General features: G+C 50.3%; 2 protein-coding genes across 11 annotated transcripts in view; both read right to left on the reverse strand.

The window, feature by feature from the left end:
- SLA2 (Src like adaptor 2) overlaps positions 1 to 10688 on the reverse strand; it is a 31059-nt gene extending 20371 nt beyond the window's left edge. Inside the window, exons 1-4 of one of the 2 annotated variants that reach the window (XM_070472599.1) lie at positions 7852 to 10688; positions 6520 to 6691; positions 4846 to 4979; positions 266 to 365 (exon numbers count right to left, since the gene is read on the reverse strand). In XM_070472599.1, the coding sequence (XP_070328700.1) occupies positions 266 to 365; positions 4846 to 4936 (191 nt within the window). In that variant the 5' untranslated portion in view covers positions 4937 to 4979; positions 6520 to 6691; positions 7852 to 10688. The remainder of the gene's footprint in view (positions 1 to 265; positions 366 to 4845; positions 4980 to 6519; positions 6692 to 7851) is intronic. The other variant, XM_020892060.2, reaches the window with a different exon arrangement.
- Positions 10689 to 10794: 106 nt separating this feature from the next.
- Positions 10795 to 17114, reverse strand: part of NDRG3 (NDRG family member 3) — a 68859-nt gene continuing 62539 nt past the window's right edge. For 8 of the 9 annotated variants that reach the window (XM_020892051.2, XM_020892056.2, XM_020892050.2 and 5 more), the window contains 4 exons: positions 15013 to 15048; positions 14644 to 14695; positions 13448 to 13486; positions 10795 to 12387 (listed from right to left, as the gene is read on the reverse strand). In XM_020892051.2, coding sequence (XP_020747710.1) covers positions 12206 to 12387; positions 13448 to 13486; positions 14644 to 14695; positions 15013 to 15048 — 309 coding nt within the window. In that variant the 3' untranslated portion in view covers positions 10795 to 12205. The remainder of the gene's footprint in view (positions 12388 to 13447; positions 13487 to 14643; positions 14696 to 15012; positions 15049 to 17114) is intronic. The other variant, XM_020892057.2, reaches the window with a different exon arrangement.

Consider the following 17114-nt stretch of genomic DNA (forward strand, 5'->3'; position numbering starts at 1 on the left):
GTGGCCACCTGTCCCACCTGAGTGTCCCAGGTTTCCTTGCACCAGCCGATCGAGGTACCTCCTGGGCAGCAGATGTCTGATTCAGGGCCCCTCCCCACTGCTTCTCTCTGCAGGAGTGTCAAGCTGTAGACACTCAGCTTGTGTGAGCTCAGAACCAAAGGCCACACTCTTTTCTCCTGGAAGGGGCCCCTCCCTCCATGAGTGCATCTTTAGGGATTGGGGGAAGGGACAGATCACCCCACCCAGTGCCCTTGGAAGGACTTACTCTGAGACGATGGTCAACGGCTCACCCAGTCTCAGCGACAGCTCTGCCTGCTCGCCCACTGGGAAACTGCCCAGGGCCACAGCCTTGGCCTGGCTCCTCTCTGGAGGGAGGGACAGAGGTGGTCACCTTCCGGCCAGACATGAGGTCCAGTGGAGGCTGGGCTCCTCCATCAGTCCTCCCACAGGCACCCGGGCGGCATGTCTGCTGGGGTCCCAGAGGGTGCCTGGATCTGATGCTTTTCCACAGGGCTGTGTAGAGCCCTAGGGCACCCAGACATCTCCTGGGGCCCCTCAGGGAGAGGACTGGTGCGGCAAGGGGAGTGGGGCTCCTGACTTCAACCCCCCCCCCTTTTTTTTGACTGTGCGGGGTCTTTGTTGCAGTGCATGGGCTCTTCGTTGCTGTGTACAGGCTTTCTCGAGTTGCAGCAAGTAGGGGCTACTCTCTAGCTAGTTGCAGTGTGTGGGCTTCTTGCTGTGGTGGGTGGAGTATGGGCTCCAGAGTGTGTGGACTCAGTGGTTGAGGCGCATAGGCTTAGTTGCCCTGTAGCATGTGGGATCTTAGTTCCTGGACCTGGGATAGAACCCGTGTCCCACGCACTGGCAGGCAGATTCTTAACCATTGGACCACCAGGGAAGTCCCTACAACCTCACTGTTACATAGATCATCATAGGAGATTTGATAGAGGAATTTTGCTGCTCAGCAAACTTAAAACTGACAGTTTTAAGCAGGTATTAGCCTGGATTTCTGAGCTCAGCTTCTGAAAGGCACTGAAGAGGTGGTTACCAGATGGACCAGCTTTGAGGGGCTGGGAGGGGAACACAGGATGGTGAGGGCTCCTCGAGGGGCCCAGGACATCACCCATCTGGACGGGCACTGTAACTCTGGAGTGCCTGCACGTGGGCAGACTGGTTCTCTCATGACTTTTGTTCTGAGCCACAGGCTCAAGTCTGTGCTGTCCCCTCAGAAGTGCAGCCCCAGGCCTTCTGAGACAGGCCTGGCCCAGAGCAGGCGCCCAGCAGGAGCGCATGGCTCTGTCAAGTGTCCTAGTCATACACTTGCCATATCTTGCTGAGCACCTTCTGTATGCATCATCTCTCTTCAGCCCCATGACACTGCAAGGCAACTGAGGCTCTGCAGGGCGCTCTGCTGGGAGTCCTTCTCCACCCACGGGCCCAGGGTGGGTGGACTGGCCTGCACAGCACATCTCTGAAAGGCCCAGACTGCCTGGGAGGCTGACATGCAAAGAGGGAGTCAGGGAGACAGAGCCACCCCCACCCCCACCCCACCCCACCCCACCCCACCAGGACTGGTCCTGAGAACAGAGGGGCCTTGAGGCCTAATCGTGAAGTTGGAGAGCGGGTGGCAAGCGGCTACCTTTAGCACAGGATGTTCATCCCCTCGCCCCACTGGGGCCCAGACTGTCCCGTCTAACTAGACCTCCTGATGCCCGTCCAGGCTCACTTTTACTGAAAAATCCCATCCTACTGAGCACCCTTCACCCACACCCCAGGGGCGCCCCCTCCCATTCCTCCTCGTCCCATCTCAGTAGGGGCCTCTGCATCAAGCTATGAGAAGCAGTCAGGGCCAGAAAGAAAGGTTTATGTAACTCATAGATGTTCCTCAGGGCCTGAGAGGCCTCTGTGAGGCCCTCTAGACAGAGCTGGGGCCCCAGGAAGTGAGGGAGGGAGAGAAGAGGACAGACAAGGACCCAGGGGTTGGGGCGGGGCAGACTCAGAGCTGGACTCTTTATGGGGGCTGAGGGCCTCCAGGACATGGACAGAGTGAGGTTGAGATTCTGGAAATGGACCGGTTCTTGCATGTTCTCCCAGACTCACGTGGAGATCCCCTTGTTGACCCCAGACTGGCGTCCTCAGAGCCTGGGGCCTGGCCATCCCACGGGGCAGGGGAATGCCTGATGCTCAAATACATGGTGCGAGTAAGTCTGAGAGTGTCCTGCGACAAGAAGGGAAGCAGTTGGCCAGAAGGGCCCCTTTCTCTTCTGGAAGCCCTGGCTTTGCATCCCCAGGAACCACTGAGTTGCACATGCTGCCCCCTGATGGGTCCCCTCCAGTGGCTGAGTCACCTTCATCCTTCACTCTTTGGATGAAATGAAATGTCCCTTCCCTGACGAGCCCCTCAGCTCACCCTCTGAATCAGAGACCCTTAAAACTTGTCACCAAAATCTAACACAATTGTAACTGATGGTTGCTTTAGCTCCTGTCTCGGGGCTATGCCTGCCTTGTCCACAGCTGTGGCCTGTCCTTCCCCTGGAGACCCTGGGAGAGGGGGGTACCCAGTTGCCCTCTGTTCCCACAGGCAGGGAGGGCCCCAGCACACCTGCTGGGGGTCACCCCTCTCAGCTGCCTCGCTGTGAGTCAGAGCTGCCTTGGGGGCACTGCCTGTGGCAGATTCAGAGGAAACAAGGTAGAGGTCTGTGTGGTTTCCAGATCTCTTCCTGCAGGGCCCCAGACTCTGGGTGTACAGTGAGTGGTGAAGAGGAGGCAGCTGTCTGCCCACCAGGTGTCTGCAGGGTCCAGGTGTCAATAACACCTGGATCTGGGATCTGGGGGAGGATGGTATTAAAGAAGGGAGGATACTGGGCCTTCCCTGGGGGTCCAGTGGTTAGGACTACTGACTTCCACTGTAGGGGGCACGGGTTTGATCCGTGGTCGGGGAACTAAGATCCCACAAGCTATGCGGTGTGGCCAAAAAGAAAATAAATAAAAAAAAAAAAAAGAGGAGGATATTGGGGATGCAGGCAGAGAAGTGGAAAGGACGCCCCCGCCAATGTAGAGGACTTCTCAGATTGGGGGCAACACCTGCCAAACACAGACATCCAGACTGTGGCTCTGCACTCTCCCACTTCTGTTTAACTGTGTGGCTGTGTTCTTCCTCCTAAAAGTGCTGATGGTTTAGAGTAATCTTGTTATCTGTGATGGTTACTTTTGTGTGTCAGTGTGGCTAGCCCACAGTACTCAGATATTGGGTCAAATACTAGTCTAGACGCTGCTATGCTGCTGTTTTTTTTAGAGGAGATTAACATTTAAGTCAGTTGTTGTTCAGTCATTAAGTTGTGCCCAACTCTTTGCAGCACCGTGGACTGCAGCACGTCAGGCCTCTCTGTCCTCCCTGGAGTTTGCTCAGCTTCGTGTCCATCGAGTCAGTGATACCATCCAACCATCTCATTCTCCACCACCCCGCTCTCCCTTTGCCTTCAACCTTTCCCAGCATCAGGGTCATTTCCAGTGATTTAAATCAGGAGGTTTTGAATTACCCTCCACAATGTGAGTGGATCTTCTCTAGTCAGTTGATGACTGAGAGAAAAAGGCTGATGTCCTTGGAGGAAGAGAGAATCCTGCCTCCAGGCTCCACTCTGGAATTCAGCAGCATCAACTCCTCCAGCGTCTCCAGCCTGCAGACCTGCCTTGCAGACTTCAGACTGGCCACTCACAACTGTGTGGGGCAATTTCTTAAATTCTCTCTTACACACATGTGCACACACATACTCTACTAGTTCTCTCTCTCTCTGGGCGCTGCTGACAAATGCATTATCAAAAGCCCAAATCAGAAAGTGATGTTAAAAAAAAAAAAAAGAAAGTGATGTTAGAAAGGATTTGTGGGCTGTTTTAGGGAACAAGAAACAAACTGGGGCTATAGTTCTAACATCGAAGTATTAGATACTGCAGGATATCTTGATGGCCTAATCATCTTAATCAACTGACTCATTGGAAAATGCCCTGATGCCAGGAAAGACTGAAGGCGAGAGGAGAAGGGGACAACAGAGGATGGGATGGTTGGATGGCATCACCGACTCGATGGACATGAGTTTGAGCAAGCTGCGGGAGTTGGTGATGGACAGGGAAGCCTGGTGTGCTGCAGTCCATGGGGTTGCAGAGTCGGACACAACTAAGCAACTGAACTGAACTGAATTGAATCATCATAAAAACAGACATTTTTAGTCAGGACTACCTTAGAAAACCACAATGATAGGTTCAGCCTATGCCTTGTATGAACTCACTTTTTCCAGGCATCATAGCTCTATTTTGCTTCAAGTATTTCATAGCACCTCTCAGGATAACAGCATCACCATCCAACAGAACTTTCTGTGCTGATGGAAATGTTCTATAATTGTGTTGTCCAATAAGGTAGCTACTAGCTACATACGGCTGGTGAGCACTTAAAATAAGGCTGGTGTGACTGAGGAGATGAATCTTTGATTTTAATTAATTTCAGTCTAAACCGAAATAGCAACATAAGGTTAGTGGCTGTGGTAATGGACGGTGCAGCTTTGGAGAGCAGTGAAAGTGGGCTGGTCTGAGTGCGGCAACTCAGTCTCTGGATAAGCTGAGTTAGGAGGAGGGAAGCCGTGGGAGATGCCTGGGGGCCCATCACACCCTCCGGTTCGCTCCGGTCACCCTCTCACATATTCAGGTTTATCTGTTTTAATGTTCTGACCACTAATATGTACGCTCCCCCAGAGCAGGAACCCTGGCCGTGTGGTTCATGGGGAGGCAAACGCTCAAAGCTGTGTTGATACTTAAAGCTGTGCTGGAGTGGCTGCCCTGGGGCCCACAGCCTACCTGCTTGCCTGGGCTCAGGATCTTGGTCTTGCACACAGGGGCTGAAGCTTGGGCTTGGAAGGGCTTTCCCCCTGCTGGGCTGACTTCCCATCGTTCCTCAGAAGAACACTCAGGAGCACATCGCCAAGAGAAATCTGAAAGAGATGCTGTGATGGGGACATGCCACGGCTCCCCGAGCCTAGTGCCCCCCCCACCCCAGCTCAGCCCTGCTGACCTCCTGGCCGACACAAGGGAATGCGATCCCTCCTGTCAGGACCAGGCTCCAGAACCTCCTCACTAGAATCTGAAGGCTTTCTGTAAACCGGAACTTGTTTTCTTTTCATCCCATCTTTTCTATGCTACAGCCATGCTCCACTCAATGTTTCTGGGCCTTTCCCTGTGTGAAGTCCCCTCCCACTGGCTGGAAGACCCTTTTCCCATTTCCGGCCTGTCCGTATCCCACCCTCCCCAGGAAGTTTTCCCTGAATCCCCCAGCCCTAGCTGCTCATTGCTATGGTTCCTCAGAACCACTGCCTGACCTGGGATCACATACTGTCACCTGGGAGGCAGGGGCCAATGACAGGACAGAGTTCATTCCTTCCAGGCACACTGGGACCCATGGCTAGGTGGGCAAGGGGGATCTGAGGGGGCTTGGGAGCTGGCGTGTCTCGCAAGCTTAGCTGACACTGAGTGGCTAGTGTCACAGGGCAAAGTAAGATGCCTGGGAGACTGTATGACACAGTGATGACTTGCAAGTCTTTTCAGGATTGGTTGTCGAACCATTTCCCTCTCTTTGCCTCCATTTCCTCATTTGAAAAAGGGGATAACGACACCCACCATACGGGCCTGAGAGATAACGCGTGTGAAGAGGCTGGCCAGCGCCCGCTTTTCCTTTCTCATTCCCTGAACGTCACTTCACCAGAGGCTGTTTCTGGGGACCTTCCTCTATGTCCCTCTCAGCTCCCTGCTGTGCTCTTCCCAATTTTTAATTATTCATGTACTCGCGTGCTTGTTTAACCAGTCACGATTCCATAGCATGCTGCGAACAAGGATCTATCTCTCCGTTTGCCCATTTTCTCAGTATTTTCACCCACATGTGGCACTTGATGCACATTATCTAAATGGATGGAGTGAGTATAAGCTCTTTGGATAGGTGTCTTATCCTTGTTTGTTGTTGTTTAATCTCTAAGCTGTGCCCAACTCTTGCAACCCCATGGGCTGTAGCCTGCCAGGCTCCCTTGTCCATGGGATTCTCCAGGCAAAAACACTGGGGTGGGTAGCCATTTCCTTCTCCAGGGGATCTTGCCCATTATCCTTAGAATAATTTAAATTCTCAGGTTTCCATGGTAATGCTGATTTTTTCAAACAATATATTATTAAGATGTTGCAGGAAGGTGGTTTCGTTCTTTGAGACAGTTTCAGTCTTTTCTCTAGAGACAGGACACGAGTACAGCAGTGTGGGGACACGGCAGGCTCCATCCTGCCTTTGAACATCTCCCCAGCCCTGGGTGAGGACAGCTGCTCGCCATGATCATGGAGGGGCTCCCGTGGCCTCACCAGCCATCCTGTCTGAGGAGTAAAGGTCCTGCTTTAGAGGTTAGAACATTTATCTGTGAAACCATCTGCTGTCTCATGCCGTCGACATGGGGAAAACAGGATCTGTTTGCTCTCCCTCCCGGGGGAGCTCAGGCCTACCCTTAGGGGATGGCTCCTGGCAGCCACTTCCTGCTCAGACTTGGGAATCCTGAAATCTTGGCAGCCCAAGCTGGTGCTGCTGCCTCCTGGGGTCTCTGCTTCCCTCAAGGTCAAGGCAGCTCTTCATGGTCAGGTTTTCAACAGTCCTGCTGGTCCCAGCCTTTCCTTCCCCCTTGGGTATGAGGTACAGACATGAGTTCAGAAAACTCCTGGGACAGATCATGCCTGGCTAGCGCGAGGGCTTAATTCAGACCGACCAAACGCGAGCTGTGTGACCTCAGGCAAAGCAGGCAACTTCTCTGAGTCTCATGTGTGGACCTGGGAATAATACTGATGCTACAGGTTGTGAGGAGAAGCTGAGCAGCCTGGCAGGGACTGTGTGCTCAGTGAAGGTTACTTTCTTCTCCTTGAGCAAGACAGTCACCACAGTTACCAACCACACTAAACCCAGAGGCTTCTTCCCGCTGCAGGTGGGGGTGGGGGCTGGGCCCACGGAGGCAGGAGAACCCTGCACTCAGGCTGCCAGCCCCCAGCACTCTGCCGGCTCCCTTCACCTGGTCAGGTCAAGGTCAGGAAGACTTCTGGGGGCAGCTGTGGGTGGGCAGACCTAGGAGGAGGAGGTGGTATTGGCCCAAACTTCAAGAGAAAGAATCTAATAAAAACTGTGTAAGTATCTGAACAACTTACTCATGTTAGGCACTTTGCAGGGGCCCAGGCATGGGCAGAAGGAAAGAGTTAAAGACAGCTGAGGTCAGCACATGGCCCACATTGTTTTGATCATCGCATTTGACCTTTTGAGAGATCGGCAGAGTTCGGATACCATTCCAAACAGTGACCAGGGCCCAGAGAAGGTGACCTCGGTCTTCTGTGAGTGTGTGCTTCTGAAGATCATTTCTCAGTGGTGGAGGTAAGTCACAGATTTGGACTGAGCTAAAGGGAGAACCCCTGCCCTCCCTTTTAGCTGAGAAAGATCAGCTTAAGACCTTTTTGAGAGCAACTGTAGACTCCAGAACTGAACATGCCTTCAGAGGTTATAATCTAGACTCCTCGTATCCACTGACACCATACAGCTATCGCTCAGAGAGGGTCCCCAAGTCACACAGCAAGTTGGGAACTGAGACGGGACCAGAATGGGACCAGAATGAAAAGCAGCTGGAGGGAACAACAAAGGGGGAGAGGAGGACCCTCAGAAGCTGCTTCTCACAGCCTCAGCAGAACCAACTCCCCTTCCCCTTGAGCTTATTTTCCAACCATACAGCCCACTCAGTCTTGAGGGGACCATCCTTCCTCACAGTCCCAAGGCCATCGGAAAACACAAACAAGCATACTTACTGGTTTCCTGTCATCAGAGTCTTGGGGCGGGGGCCCAGCTAAGATGCATGCTTTAGCTGAAGAGGTTGGAGCTCTCGGTGGGGTGGAAAGTCTTCTGGAAGTCTGCCAACGTCCTTGCTTCTAGGCCACCCAGAAACCTCTTGGCCTGTGAGAATCTTCAGGGAGCTTTGGGGAGCTCGGCATCTGCCTGTGGTAGCGGTCTGTAGCCCGGGGATGGGACAGGAGCCCCGTGCTCCTCGGAGACCTCTGGCTAGGTGGCCCTGTCAAGTACAGCCAGGTGGGGAAGCAGGACCCGCATCTCTGAGCTCTGCTGCAGGGTCCTTGGGGCTCCCGGCTCACATCTGCAGGCTCTGTGGTTCTCAGAACCACCCGTTTCCTCTGACGGCATCACAGACCATCAAGGAGCCACCTTCCCCAAGTTCCTGTTTGTGGGGGAGAAGCAGCTGCCGCGTCACGATCCTGGAGAGAGAGGTTTCTCATCTGGCTCTGGGGTTTGGGTCTGTTCTGAGGGACACAGACCCAAGGTAAATGGGTAGCCAGGCTTCCCTGATCGTCACCATCACCTGAGGGGGCTCGCTAGTCTCAGATCCCTGGGACCCTCCCACATCTTCTGAATTCAAGTCAGAAGAGAAGCAGCCCCCAGACGCTGAATCTTCACCACTCCAAGAGATTCCTCTGGCTGGCAAGTATGGGAAGAAGTGCCATGAAGGGATGTGTCCCAACCTTTACTGTGTCTAGGAAGCCCCTGGGGATCTTGTTAAACAGTAGATTCTGGTTCTGTGAGTCTGGGTGGGGCTCAAGATTCTGCACTGCTAACAACTCCCAGTGGATAAAACCATGTTGACCATCTGGGAGCCGCACTGTGCATAGCAGGACCTGGACAGTGGTTCTTCTAGTGTGGTCCCTAGGCCAGTAGCCTCAGTATCATCTGGGACTTCATTTCATAGGAGGATTCTCAGGGCCCATGTTAGATCTACCTAATCAGAAACTCCATGGTGAGGGCCAGCAACCTATCTTCACAAGCCCTCCAGGTGGTCCTTATGATGCATTCCCTAACCTTGAGACTCACTCTGCTAGGATGAAGAATCTCTGATAAAACTGTCTCGGATTGGTGTGCTTAAATCAGTTATCAACATTCAAATAAATTTAAATAAAAACCTCAGCTCATTAGCATCTAAATAATCACACCCACTCGTTATCTCCCCTTTAGGGGGCTTAGCAATCCTGGAGACAGATGCTTTGAACACAAAACTGTCATTCACAGACAATGTAGCCTGTTTTGGGGCCTTGCTGTACCTGGGCTCATGGTCTTCCCTTTCTCCTGGGGAAGGATTGTTTGAGATTTAACTACTGAGGCATGTGGCATGGAGAGTGGAGGGCCAGAGTGGAAGGGCTCCCCTCTTTAAGGAAGTTCTAACCAGCATGCTAGAGTGGCTGACAGCCCCCCAAGGATGTGGCCTGTGGCTGGGAGGGACCTGATCGCAGGCCCAACCCCCTGCTCTTGCCGCCACACCACTATGATGTCCATCTTTCCATTTGATAGTCTTTTGCACTGGCCTTAAGGAGCGGTCCATGAGCAGGGAATGACATCTCTGGTCTCAAAATAATCCCACCATATGCTCTCCTGTTCCACTCAGGGAGGCACCTGAAAATCAGAGAGTTTAAAGCCTAGATGTGCTGCTCTATTAGTTTCTTGACTATTTTTAAGTTAGTTACCTCTGGGCCTGTCTTCTCATCCATAAAATTGCGATAGGTCTACATAAAATTAGGTCTACCCATAAAATTCCTGGGTCAGAGGAGGGTCACGCAAGATGATGAAAGGGCTCGATCTGCAGTGGGTGCTCAATAAAAGCCTTAATAAAACATGAAAATGCACTGATTCTGGAAGAACTAGGAACCTTGTCGAGTAGGTGTCTCTGGCGACACCACCTGACTTTCCTCAACTGTTCTTTGTAAAATGCACTGCCCACTTCGCAGAGCTGCCACAAGAACTGGGTGAGACAGTTTACACAGAAAAGCTTAACACAGTCATCGTGTGTAGCATCTACCTGGCCACTTCCTTACCTCTCACAAAGTATGTGCTCCAACTTTTTTTTCTTAAAATATTGAATAGAAAGAAAGAAAATGAAAATGAGAAGGGGATGAGTGTGGGAAGGACCAGCTGGGTGTAGTCAGCTGGGGCCTGACTCTAGGCACAAAGCCAAGACAGGAAAGAGGCAGCCATCCGCGCTGTGCAGACGGCTGGAGCCGGGAGGGTTCTCAGAGCAGCCGTGGCCATCAGACCACCTGCAGCTCTGCAACTGCGTGTTGGACGGTGTCAGGAACTCAGCGCGGACACCTGATCTGCCCACGGGCACTGGTTTTCTGTCCTCTACTAGGACTAGGAGGGGCAGGGTCGAGTCATTTTACAAGTACCTCCCACAGACACTGCGACCTGGGTGTACTGGGAGCCACCGCCCCTGGATCATTCAGGACTGATCTAGGATAGCCACCCCCCTGGAATTATTCTTGGGGGGCAGGGTACAAAGAGCCCCTTCTAGAGAAACACAGCCTGGTCTGTTGGTGGCGCCCTGGCAGGTGGCTGCGGATTACTGCACGAGGGGTGGGACGCGGCAACCGCGCACGAAGGGCAGAGCTGAGACGCTGAATGCCTTCCTGAGACCTCAGCTTCTCCTCCATCACAAACCACACGATCAAGCTTCTTACGGTTTTTCGTTTGAGGGGAATACAGGTGTGTCAGGTGGACTCAGGGTTCAATCCCAGCTGGCTTACTGGCATGATGATCTCAGGCAGATGATTAATCCCGGGACTTGGTTTCCTCACTGTAAATGGATGGTGTCGCTGGGTGGATAATCATCAGGTATGTGACCCAGTATGAAGCCCATGTGCAGTCCCCACCAGAGCCCAGGAAGTGGCTTGAGAGAAGTCACACCAGCCACTGGGTAACAATGAGACATATACAGCTTTATTTCGTCATCTGTAAAAAGTCGTACTCCGGCAGAGTGATGCATTCCCTATCTGAGCAGAAAGCGAATGCTATGTCTGAAAAGCCCCTTCCTAGGACTGAAATTGTGTAACCCTGAGCTGACATCTCTGTGCTGTCAAAGCGGGACCCTTACTGGGTGGCAACTGTTTTCACACTCCTCCTGGAGACACTCTCTGGGTGGCTGTGACCCCCTCATATAGCAGCAGACCGAACACAATTCTACCTGGATGGGGTGCCCTTATGGCCCCTTCCCTCTTACAAGAGGGAGTTCACAGGATTAACTTTCTGAGAAATGGGTTCTATCTTTCATTTAGGCTCCATTAAGTCTTCTGAAATCAAGGTTATACTTATAAAGCATCATATTGTGTTGTCTGTTCCTCTCTCTCCAGCCATTTCCTCAACATCTACATAATTTTCAGGCCATACTTCTCCCTTCTGGGGGGATGGAAAGATGGAGAGTTCTTCTCCTGGGAGGTGCCTCCTTCCGATGTCTGGTGTGTGGCATCAGACACTGCAGAGAGATCAATTTTGCTCTGACAGAGCAGAGGCCTGGAATTTCGTTTTCCACCTTCCTGCGCTAAGAGAGTCTAATAATTAAGCCACACTCATTCCTTCAGAAAAATGCCACATTGCATCAGAATGTCATCGTTCATGGGCTTCTAAGAGAACATATCCCTTCCTTTTATTTGTAGGGCACATGAATTCAACTGGACAGGAGAAGGTGGCTGGCCACCTGGCCTGTTTTTCTATGTAGCAGGCTTCCTTCTGTTGGTCATAATCAACTGTCCAAACAGGATTATGATTTTCCACCTTCCTCAGATCTGCTCTCTCCTGAAGTCACTTCGCAAATCTTGACCATCAGCAAGGAACCGAAAGAGAATGTAATGGCCTACTCAACCTAGAAAACTGTTCTGCATATTTCTCCTAAAAACACCACTGAAAATGCAAAAAAAGAGAGTCCCTTTTTTTGTTTTTGTCTGCAGAAGCTCTACAAGAAAGCATGTCTAAAATCACAAAACTATGCACACACAAACACAGACACGCGTGCTCACACACATACGTCAGGATCAAAGAATCTTAGATACATAGTTGGGAAAGCACAGGGAAAAGCTGGTAAGAGAAGATATGGAGATCTGATCAGCTAAAGAGGTTGGAATGTTACAGAAATGGCATGGAAGTGGTTCTTGGTACATACAAAAAGGGGGGTGGGCAGGCAGAGAGGATGATAAATCCAGGATACCAGAAAGAGAGAGTCAGTGGCCATGCAGGAGTTAAAGATAGATGCCAGGTTGCTGGATGAAGTGTTATATTATGGAGTGGCTGTTTGAAGGAGGATGGACTTGCATGGTCCTGGGGAGGAGCATTTGCTTAGCAGGACACCTCCATGGTCTGGTGTCTGTCCAGAACATCAGGGGACTCAGAGGATTCTTGAGTTCCGTCTGACTGATTGCTGGCAACAGATCGGCTGAAGGCACTTTCTCCAGAGCCGATGCTACTTGAGGTGGAGTGGGTTCGGGATCGGGCGAGCCGGGTCATGCTGGCAGATGGGACTGCAAGAGAGAACGGAGAGGACTAGAGGATAGAGCTGTGGTTAAGCTCAGCTAACCCAGAAGTTTCACCAAAGGCTTTACATGTAGCTTTCCCAACCCATCATCTAAGGTGACACCAGGATGAGACACAGCCATCCCACTTTGCTCTAGGTGAGGGGCTCTAGGCAAGGCTGCTTTAATCCTCTGGATCTGGCTGAAATCTCAGATGGTTCTAGTCTATAGCAGAACAATGGGTAAACTAAGTCCAGAGTATAACCTCTTAGCTATGCCCATGCCATCCATACGGTGATTAGGAAGAAGGCTTTGGGAACCCAAACAGGTAACCAAAACCTGTGATGCATGCAAGACTAAACCAAAGAAAGACAAATCACACCACACAAGTACGAAGGTGTTTCACACACACAGTGCAAGCCCGATACAACAAGACTACCATCCGTGTCCACAGGTGACCCTTGCTACCTGGGGAGGAGACATGTAGGCAGGTGAGGGGCAGGGAGGGCAGGTGGGCCTGGAGCTGGCCTCTACACAGGCACCGAGGTGCAGGCTGACTGGGAGAAAGCCCACCAGGGGTCTATTTAAGTCAGACTTCTGTTGTGCCACTGGTCTGGCTGTAAGTCCTTCCAGCTTGGCTAGGAAAGGGCCTAACCTGGCCTACCTCCCTGCCTGTCCTTCTAAGACATGAGCCACTCCTCCAGCTGTCATTTCAATGCCGGGGTCAGAAGATGCCAGTACCTGCATTCTCCGGGCATAGGCTCCGACCCTCGTAATTGAGAACCCTGTGTCTGGGAGTTAACTCAAGGATCACTCAGTAGGTGGTGGTGGTGGAAGAAGGGCTCCCTGTGAAGTTTCAGCTGCTGCTGTGACCCTGGCTGTTACAACCCACCCCTTTACTCCTGGGGGACCAGGGCTGGACCGGCAGGCTACCTCTCTCGGGGCACAATGAGCCGCGTTCTATCGGGCTCTCACCGCACAGGGAAACCACGGACATGCTGCGGGCAGCCAGTGCAGCCAGGAGAGCATGGCTGGGAGGCGGGCGCGGGGCCAGCACAGAGGGAGGTACCTGACTCGGTGCTCAGGTGACTGAGCTGCACGTACGGGACTGGAAGCAGGATGGACACAGGAAAAGGCAGGTTAGTGACCCGAGAGTGCCAAGTGGTAAACTTGGCTACCTGGCAGACACTGACAGAACAAACTAAGCCAGGGGTGAAGTTTTATTCTAAGGTCCCAGAAAGGAGGAAAGGCCAACTGATGCTTCAATAACATCTCGGACGGTACTTCTCTCAACTAATCAAAGGCAACTGCTTTTCCCTCACTATAAACAGCCAACTTGCCTGGATGAACTGCTTCCTGGGAAAGGAGAGGGACTTCCACTCCTCCCAGTGAGCCAGAGGGACAGGGGTGTGGGCTCGGTTGGTAGTGGCTCACAGATGGGGATGACACGGCCACTCCAGACGAGACATACATGGGCTGCCTGCCAGGTACAGGCCTGTACCCAGGGGTCCAGCTGCTGCCCAGAGCAGCTGCCCAGGGGTCATTAATCACACTGACACCAAAGACAGGAGAAAAATCACCTTACTGGATACAGAGCTCTGTACCTGGGTAGAAGGGTTTTTATCCTTTTTTTAAAACTCCAAGAAAGGAGACAGTGAGGATTATCCTGGGACAAATGAGAAAGCTCAGGGGTCTCACAATACAAGAGACCAAGACAGTAGCACATGATACGACACATCCTTGGATTCACTCTGAAACACTCTGCAAGTTTGTCTCCTGTGGGGAGCAGACTTCACTGATTTAACTTGTTTCTCTAGGCCAGGAGTCATCCATCTAAGTTCAAATGGAAGTAACAACCTCAGATTCACAGCCAGGACTGCCGAAGTCTCAGTGGTTGAACATGTGGACTCTGTAGTTAAGACTGCCAGGGTTTGAATCATGGCTCTGCAGCTGAATTGTTATCCTGAGAAACATGCTTAGCCTCTAAGCCTCAATTTCCTCTTCTATAAATTGGGACTAATAGCAGAACTTACCTTTTAAGGTTAAGAATACAGAGTGCCTGGCACAAAGTAAGTGCTCAGTAAGCATTAGCTCATCTTTGTATATATGTGCAGAATAATCTTTCATAAAAAATTTTGGTTTCTACTTGACTTCAGCCTGGCTAGCACAGAGGTTACGCCCTGAGAATTGAGTGCTCCTCAGATGCCAAAATGACCCCATTTATCAATAAATCTTGGTTAGAATAGAAAGTTGTATACTACTCACTGTAGCCCATTCCCTGCAAAAAGTACTTGAAGGCCTCGGTGAGCTTCCCAGGCTAGGGAGACAAAAGAAGCAGCTATTAATCACTGCACGGACAGAGAGCTGAAATCAAATGGGTGCTTTTTTTTTTTAATTTTTTTTTATTATTATTATTTTTTTTCCATTTATTTTTATTAGTTGGAGGCTAATTACTTTACATCATTGCAGTAGTTTTTGTCATACATTGAAATGAATTAGCCATGGATTTACATGTATTCCCCATCCCGGTCCCCTCTCCCACCTCCCTCTTCACCCGATCCCTCTGGGTCTTCCCAGTGCACCAGGCCCGAGCACTTGTCTCATAAATGGGTGCTTTTTAAAAAGTCTCCTTACCTGAACCACTTGGGGTAGTCCACCACAGTCTGCCATCTACAGGGAAAAACATTTAAGTCACCTGAGAACTGAATACACTTGAGGGAAATGCTCTGAGTATCCAGGGTCCTGTCAAACAGGACAGAGTCGAATTTTAGGTTCCTTAATTCAATGTTTAACTGCACCCCAGTGTCCATCTTCTCAATGCACTCTTTTTGTTTTTTAGTTAATTAATTTATTTTTGGTTGCACTGGGTCTTCATTGCCTCACTCATGCTTTCTCTAGTTGTGGAAAGCGGGGGCTACTCTCTAGTTGTAGAACGCAGGCCTCTCATTGCGGTGGCTTCTCTTGCTGTGGAGCGTGGGCTCTAGGGTTTGTGGGCTTCAGTAGTTGCAGCAGTTGAAGCTTAGCTGCTTCATGGCATGTGGGATCCTCTCAGATCAAGGACTGAACCATATCCCCCCTTCACTGGCAGGCAAATTCTTTACCACTAAGCTACCAGGGAAGTCCGTCTTCAATGTGCTCTTATACCCAGACCTAAATTCTAGCAATAACTTTGGATATAATTCTGAAAGATTATTCACTATTTATTAATCAGTAGTGCAGGGCCCGGCTTTCAGGTCCGTTTCAGGAATTTTCCACTCGAGTGATAATAAAGTTAACTACTACCTTGGTTCTGCCTCTACCTGGAGGATTTACTTTCAGAGTCCTCAAACAGTGTGACCCCTACTTCTCAGGGCACCAAACTCTTAAAAGTTCCCTCTCAACTCTACACTATCTCTACTTCATGACTAAGGGGAGGTCTACGATCAGGCTGATGCTGCATTCAGCCAACCTGCTTGGTCAGCCACTTTAATTTCACTGCTGGAAGTGATGAGGCTCTCTCTCACTTCATAAATCTTTACACACTGATTACTGTCATCTGCACAAAAATTTCTAGAGTAGGGCTTTGTAATCATGCATGAGAATAACCATGAGGGATTATAACTCCAAGTTCCTGCCTGAGGGATTCTTATTTAATAGCTTTGGAGCAGGGCTCAAGAACTTGCATTTCTAACAAGCCCGGGAGATGCATACTCTGCCAATCCGCAGAGGACGCTGCTTCTGGGGCACAATGGTCAATCACGAGGCCACCTTCTTCCTTCCACTTGTGAGGTTTTCCACACTCACAGAGTAGCGTATCTAGGCACTTTTTAGAAAAGAGACAGGAACCTCAGGAAACCTTCACTAACATGAAAACTTTGAGGGTGGACTGTTATTCTGCAGATGGGAATGCCACAGGAGGCACAGGAATCTGAGGTTAACAAGGAATAGTCAGTTCCCTGAAAATTCTAAGTTATAAGATCAGGAACAAACATTTAACCTGATTTAAGTATAAAACAGACTTAATTAGCCCAGCCTGTTATTTTCATGAAGTTTAGGAGTCAAAATATGATTACAACCAGTAAAACAGTTCTCATACTCAGAGACAGTACTGGAAAGAACTATTTCCGAGCTGGATACCTATCAAACAGAGAATGAATTCCATCACACTGCTGTGGGATGGGCATTTCTGCCCAGAAATAAGCACACCTGTGGCTACTGTAAAGTTCAGTTCTGCACTTTTAGAAAACTGATTCAAACCTGCATTGAAAGGCTAATCTGAAACCACATACTTATAAAAAAAAAAAAATTCATGTTTTAACTAGTTCATCAATCACCTGGACCCTAGAACACTCTGAGTTTTGTCACATCAGAAAGTTAACCTCGTGTTTTATTTCCAGGAACTATGGGCTGCTTACAGTGGCAGCACTCCCCTTTTAACTGCACTTCAAAGAAAAAGGGAAGAAAGCAGAGGTCTTTCAGGCTGAGAAAGCAGCAGCAAGCAACATAAGTTTAGCACTTAAATATACTGTAATACAAATTCAGACCAGAAGGTCAGGCCCTTAAATATTCCACTATAGGCTCCAGAAAACGCATCTACTCTCATTGTGACAATGCTACTGGAAAACTTTCTCATCCATACAAGGGAATTTAGCTTATAAAGAATTTCCATCCATTATCTAGTATTTCACAACATTAAATAATGCTTATGAAGTTTTCAATGACACAGGAAGATGTTTACATGTCAAAAAGTTGAGGAA

The sequence above is a fragment of the Odocoileus virginianus genome, chromosome 9, assembly GCF_023699985.2.
Source record: "Odocoileus virginianus isolate 20LAN1187 ecotype Illinois chromosome 9, Ovbor_1.2, whole genome shotgun sequence".
In the NCBI taxonomy this organism is placed as follows: Eukaryota; Metazoa; Chordata; class Mammalia; order Artiodactyla; family Cervidae; genus Odocoileus; species Odocoileus virginianus.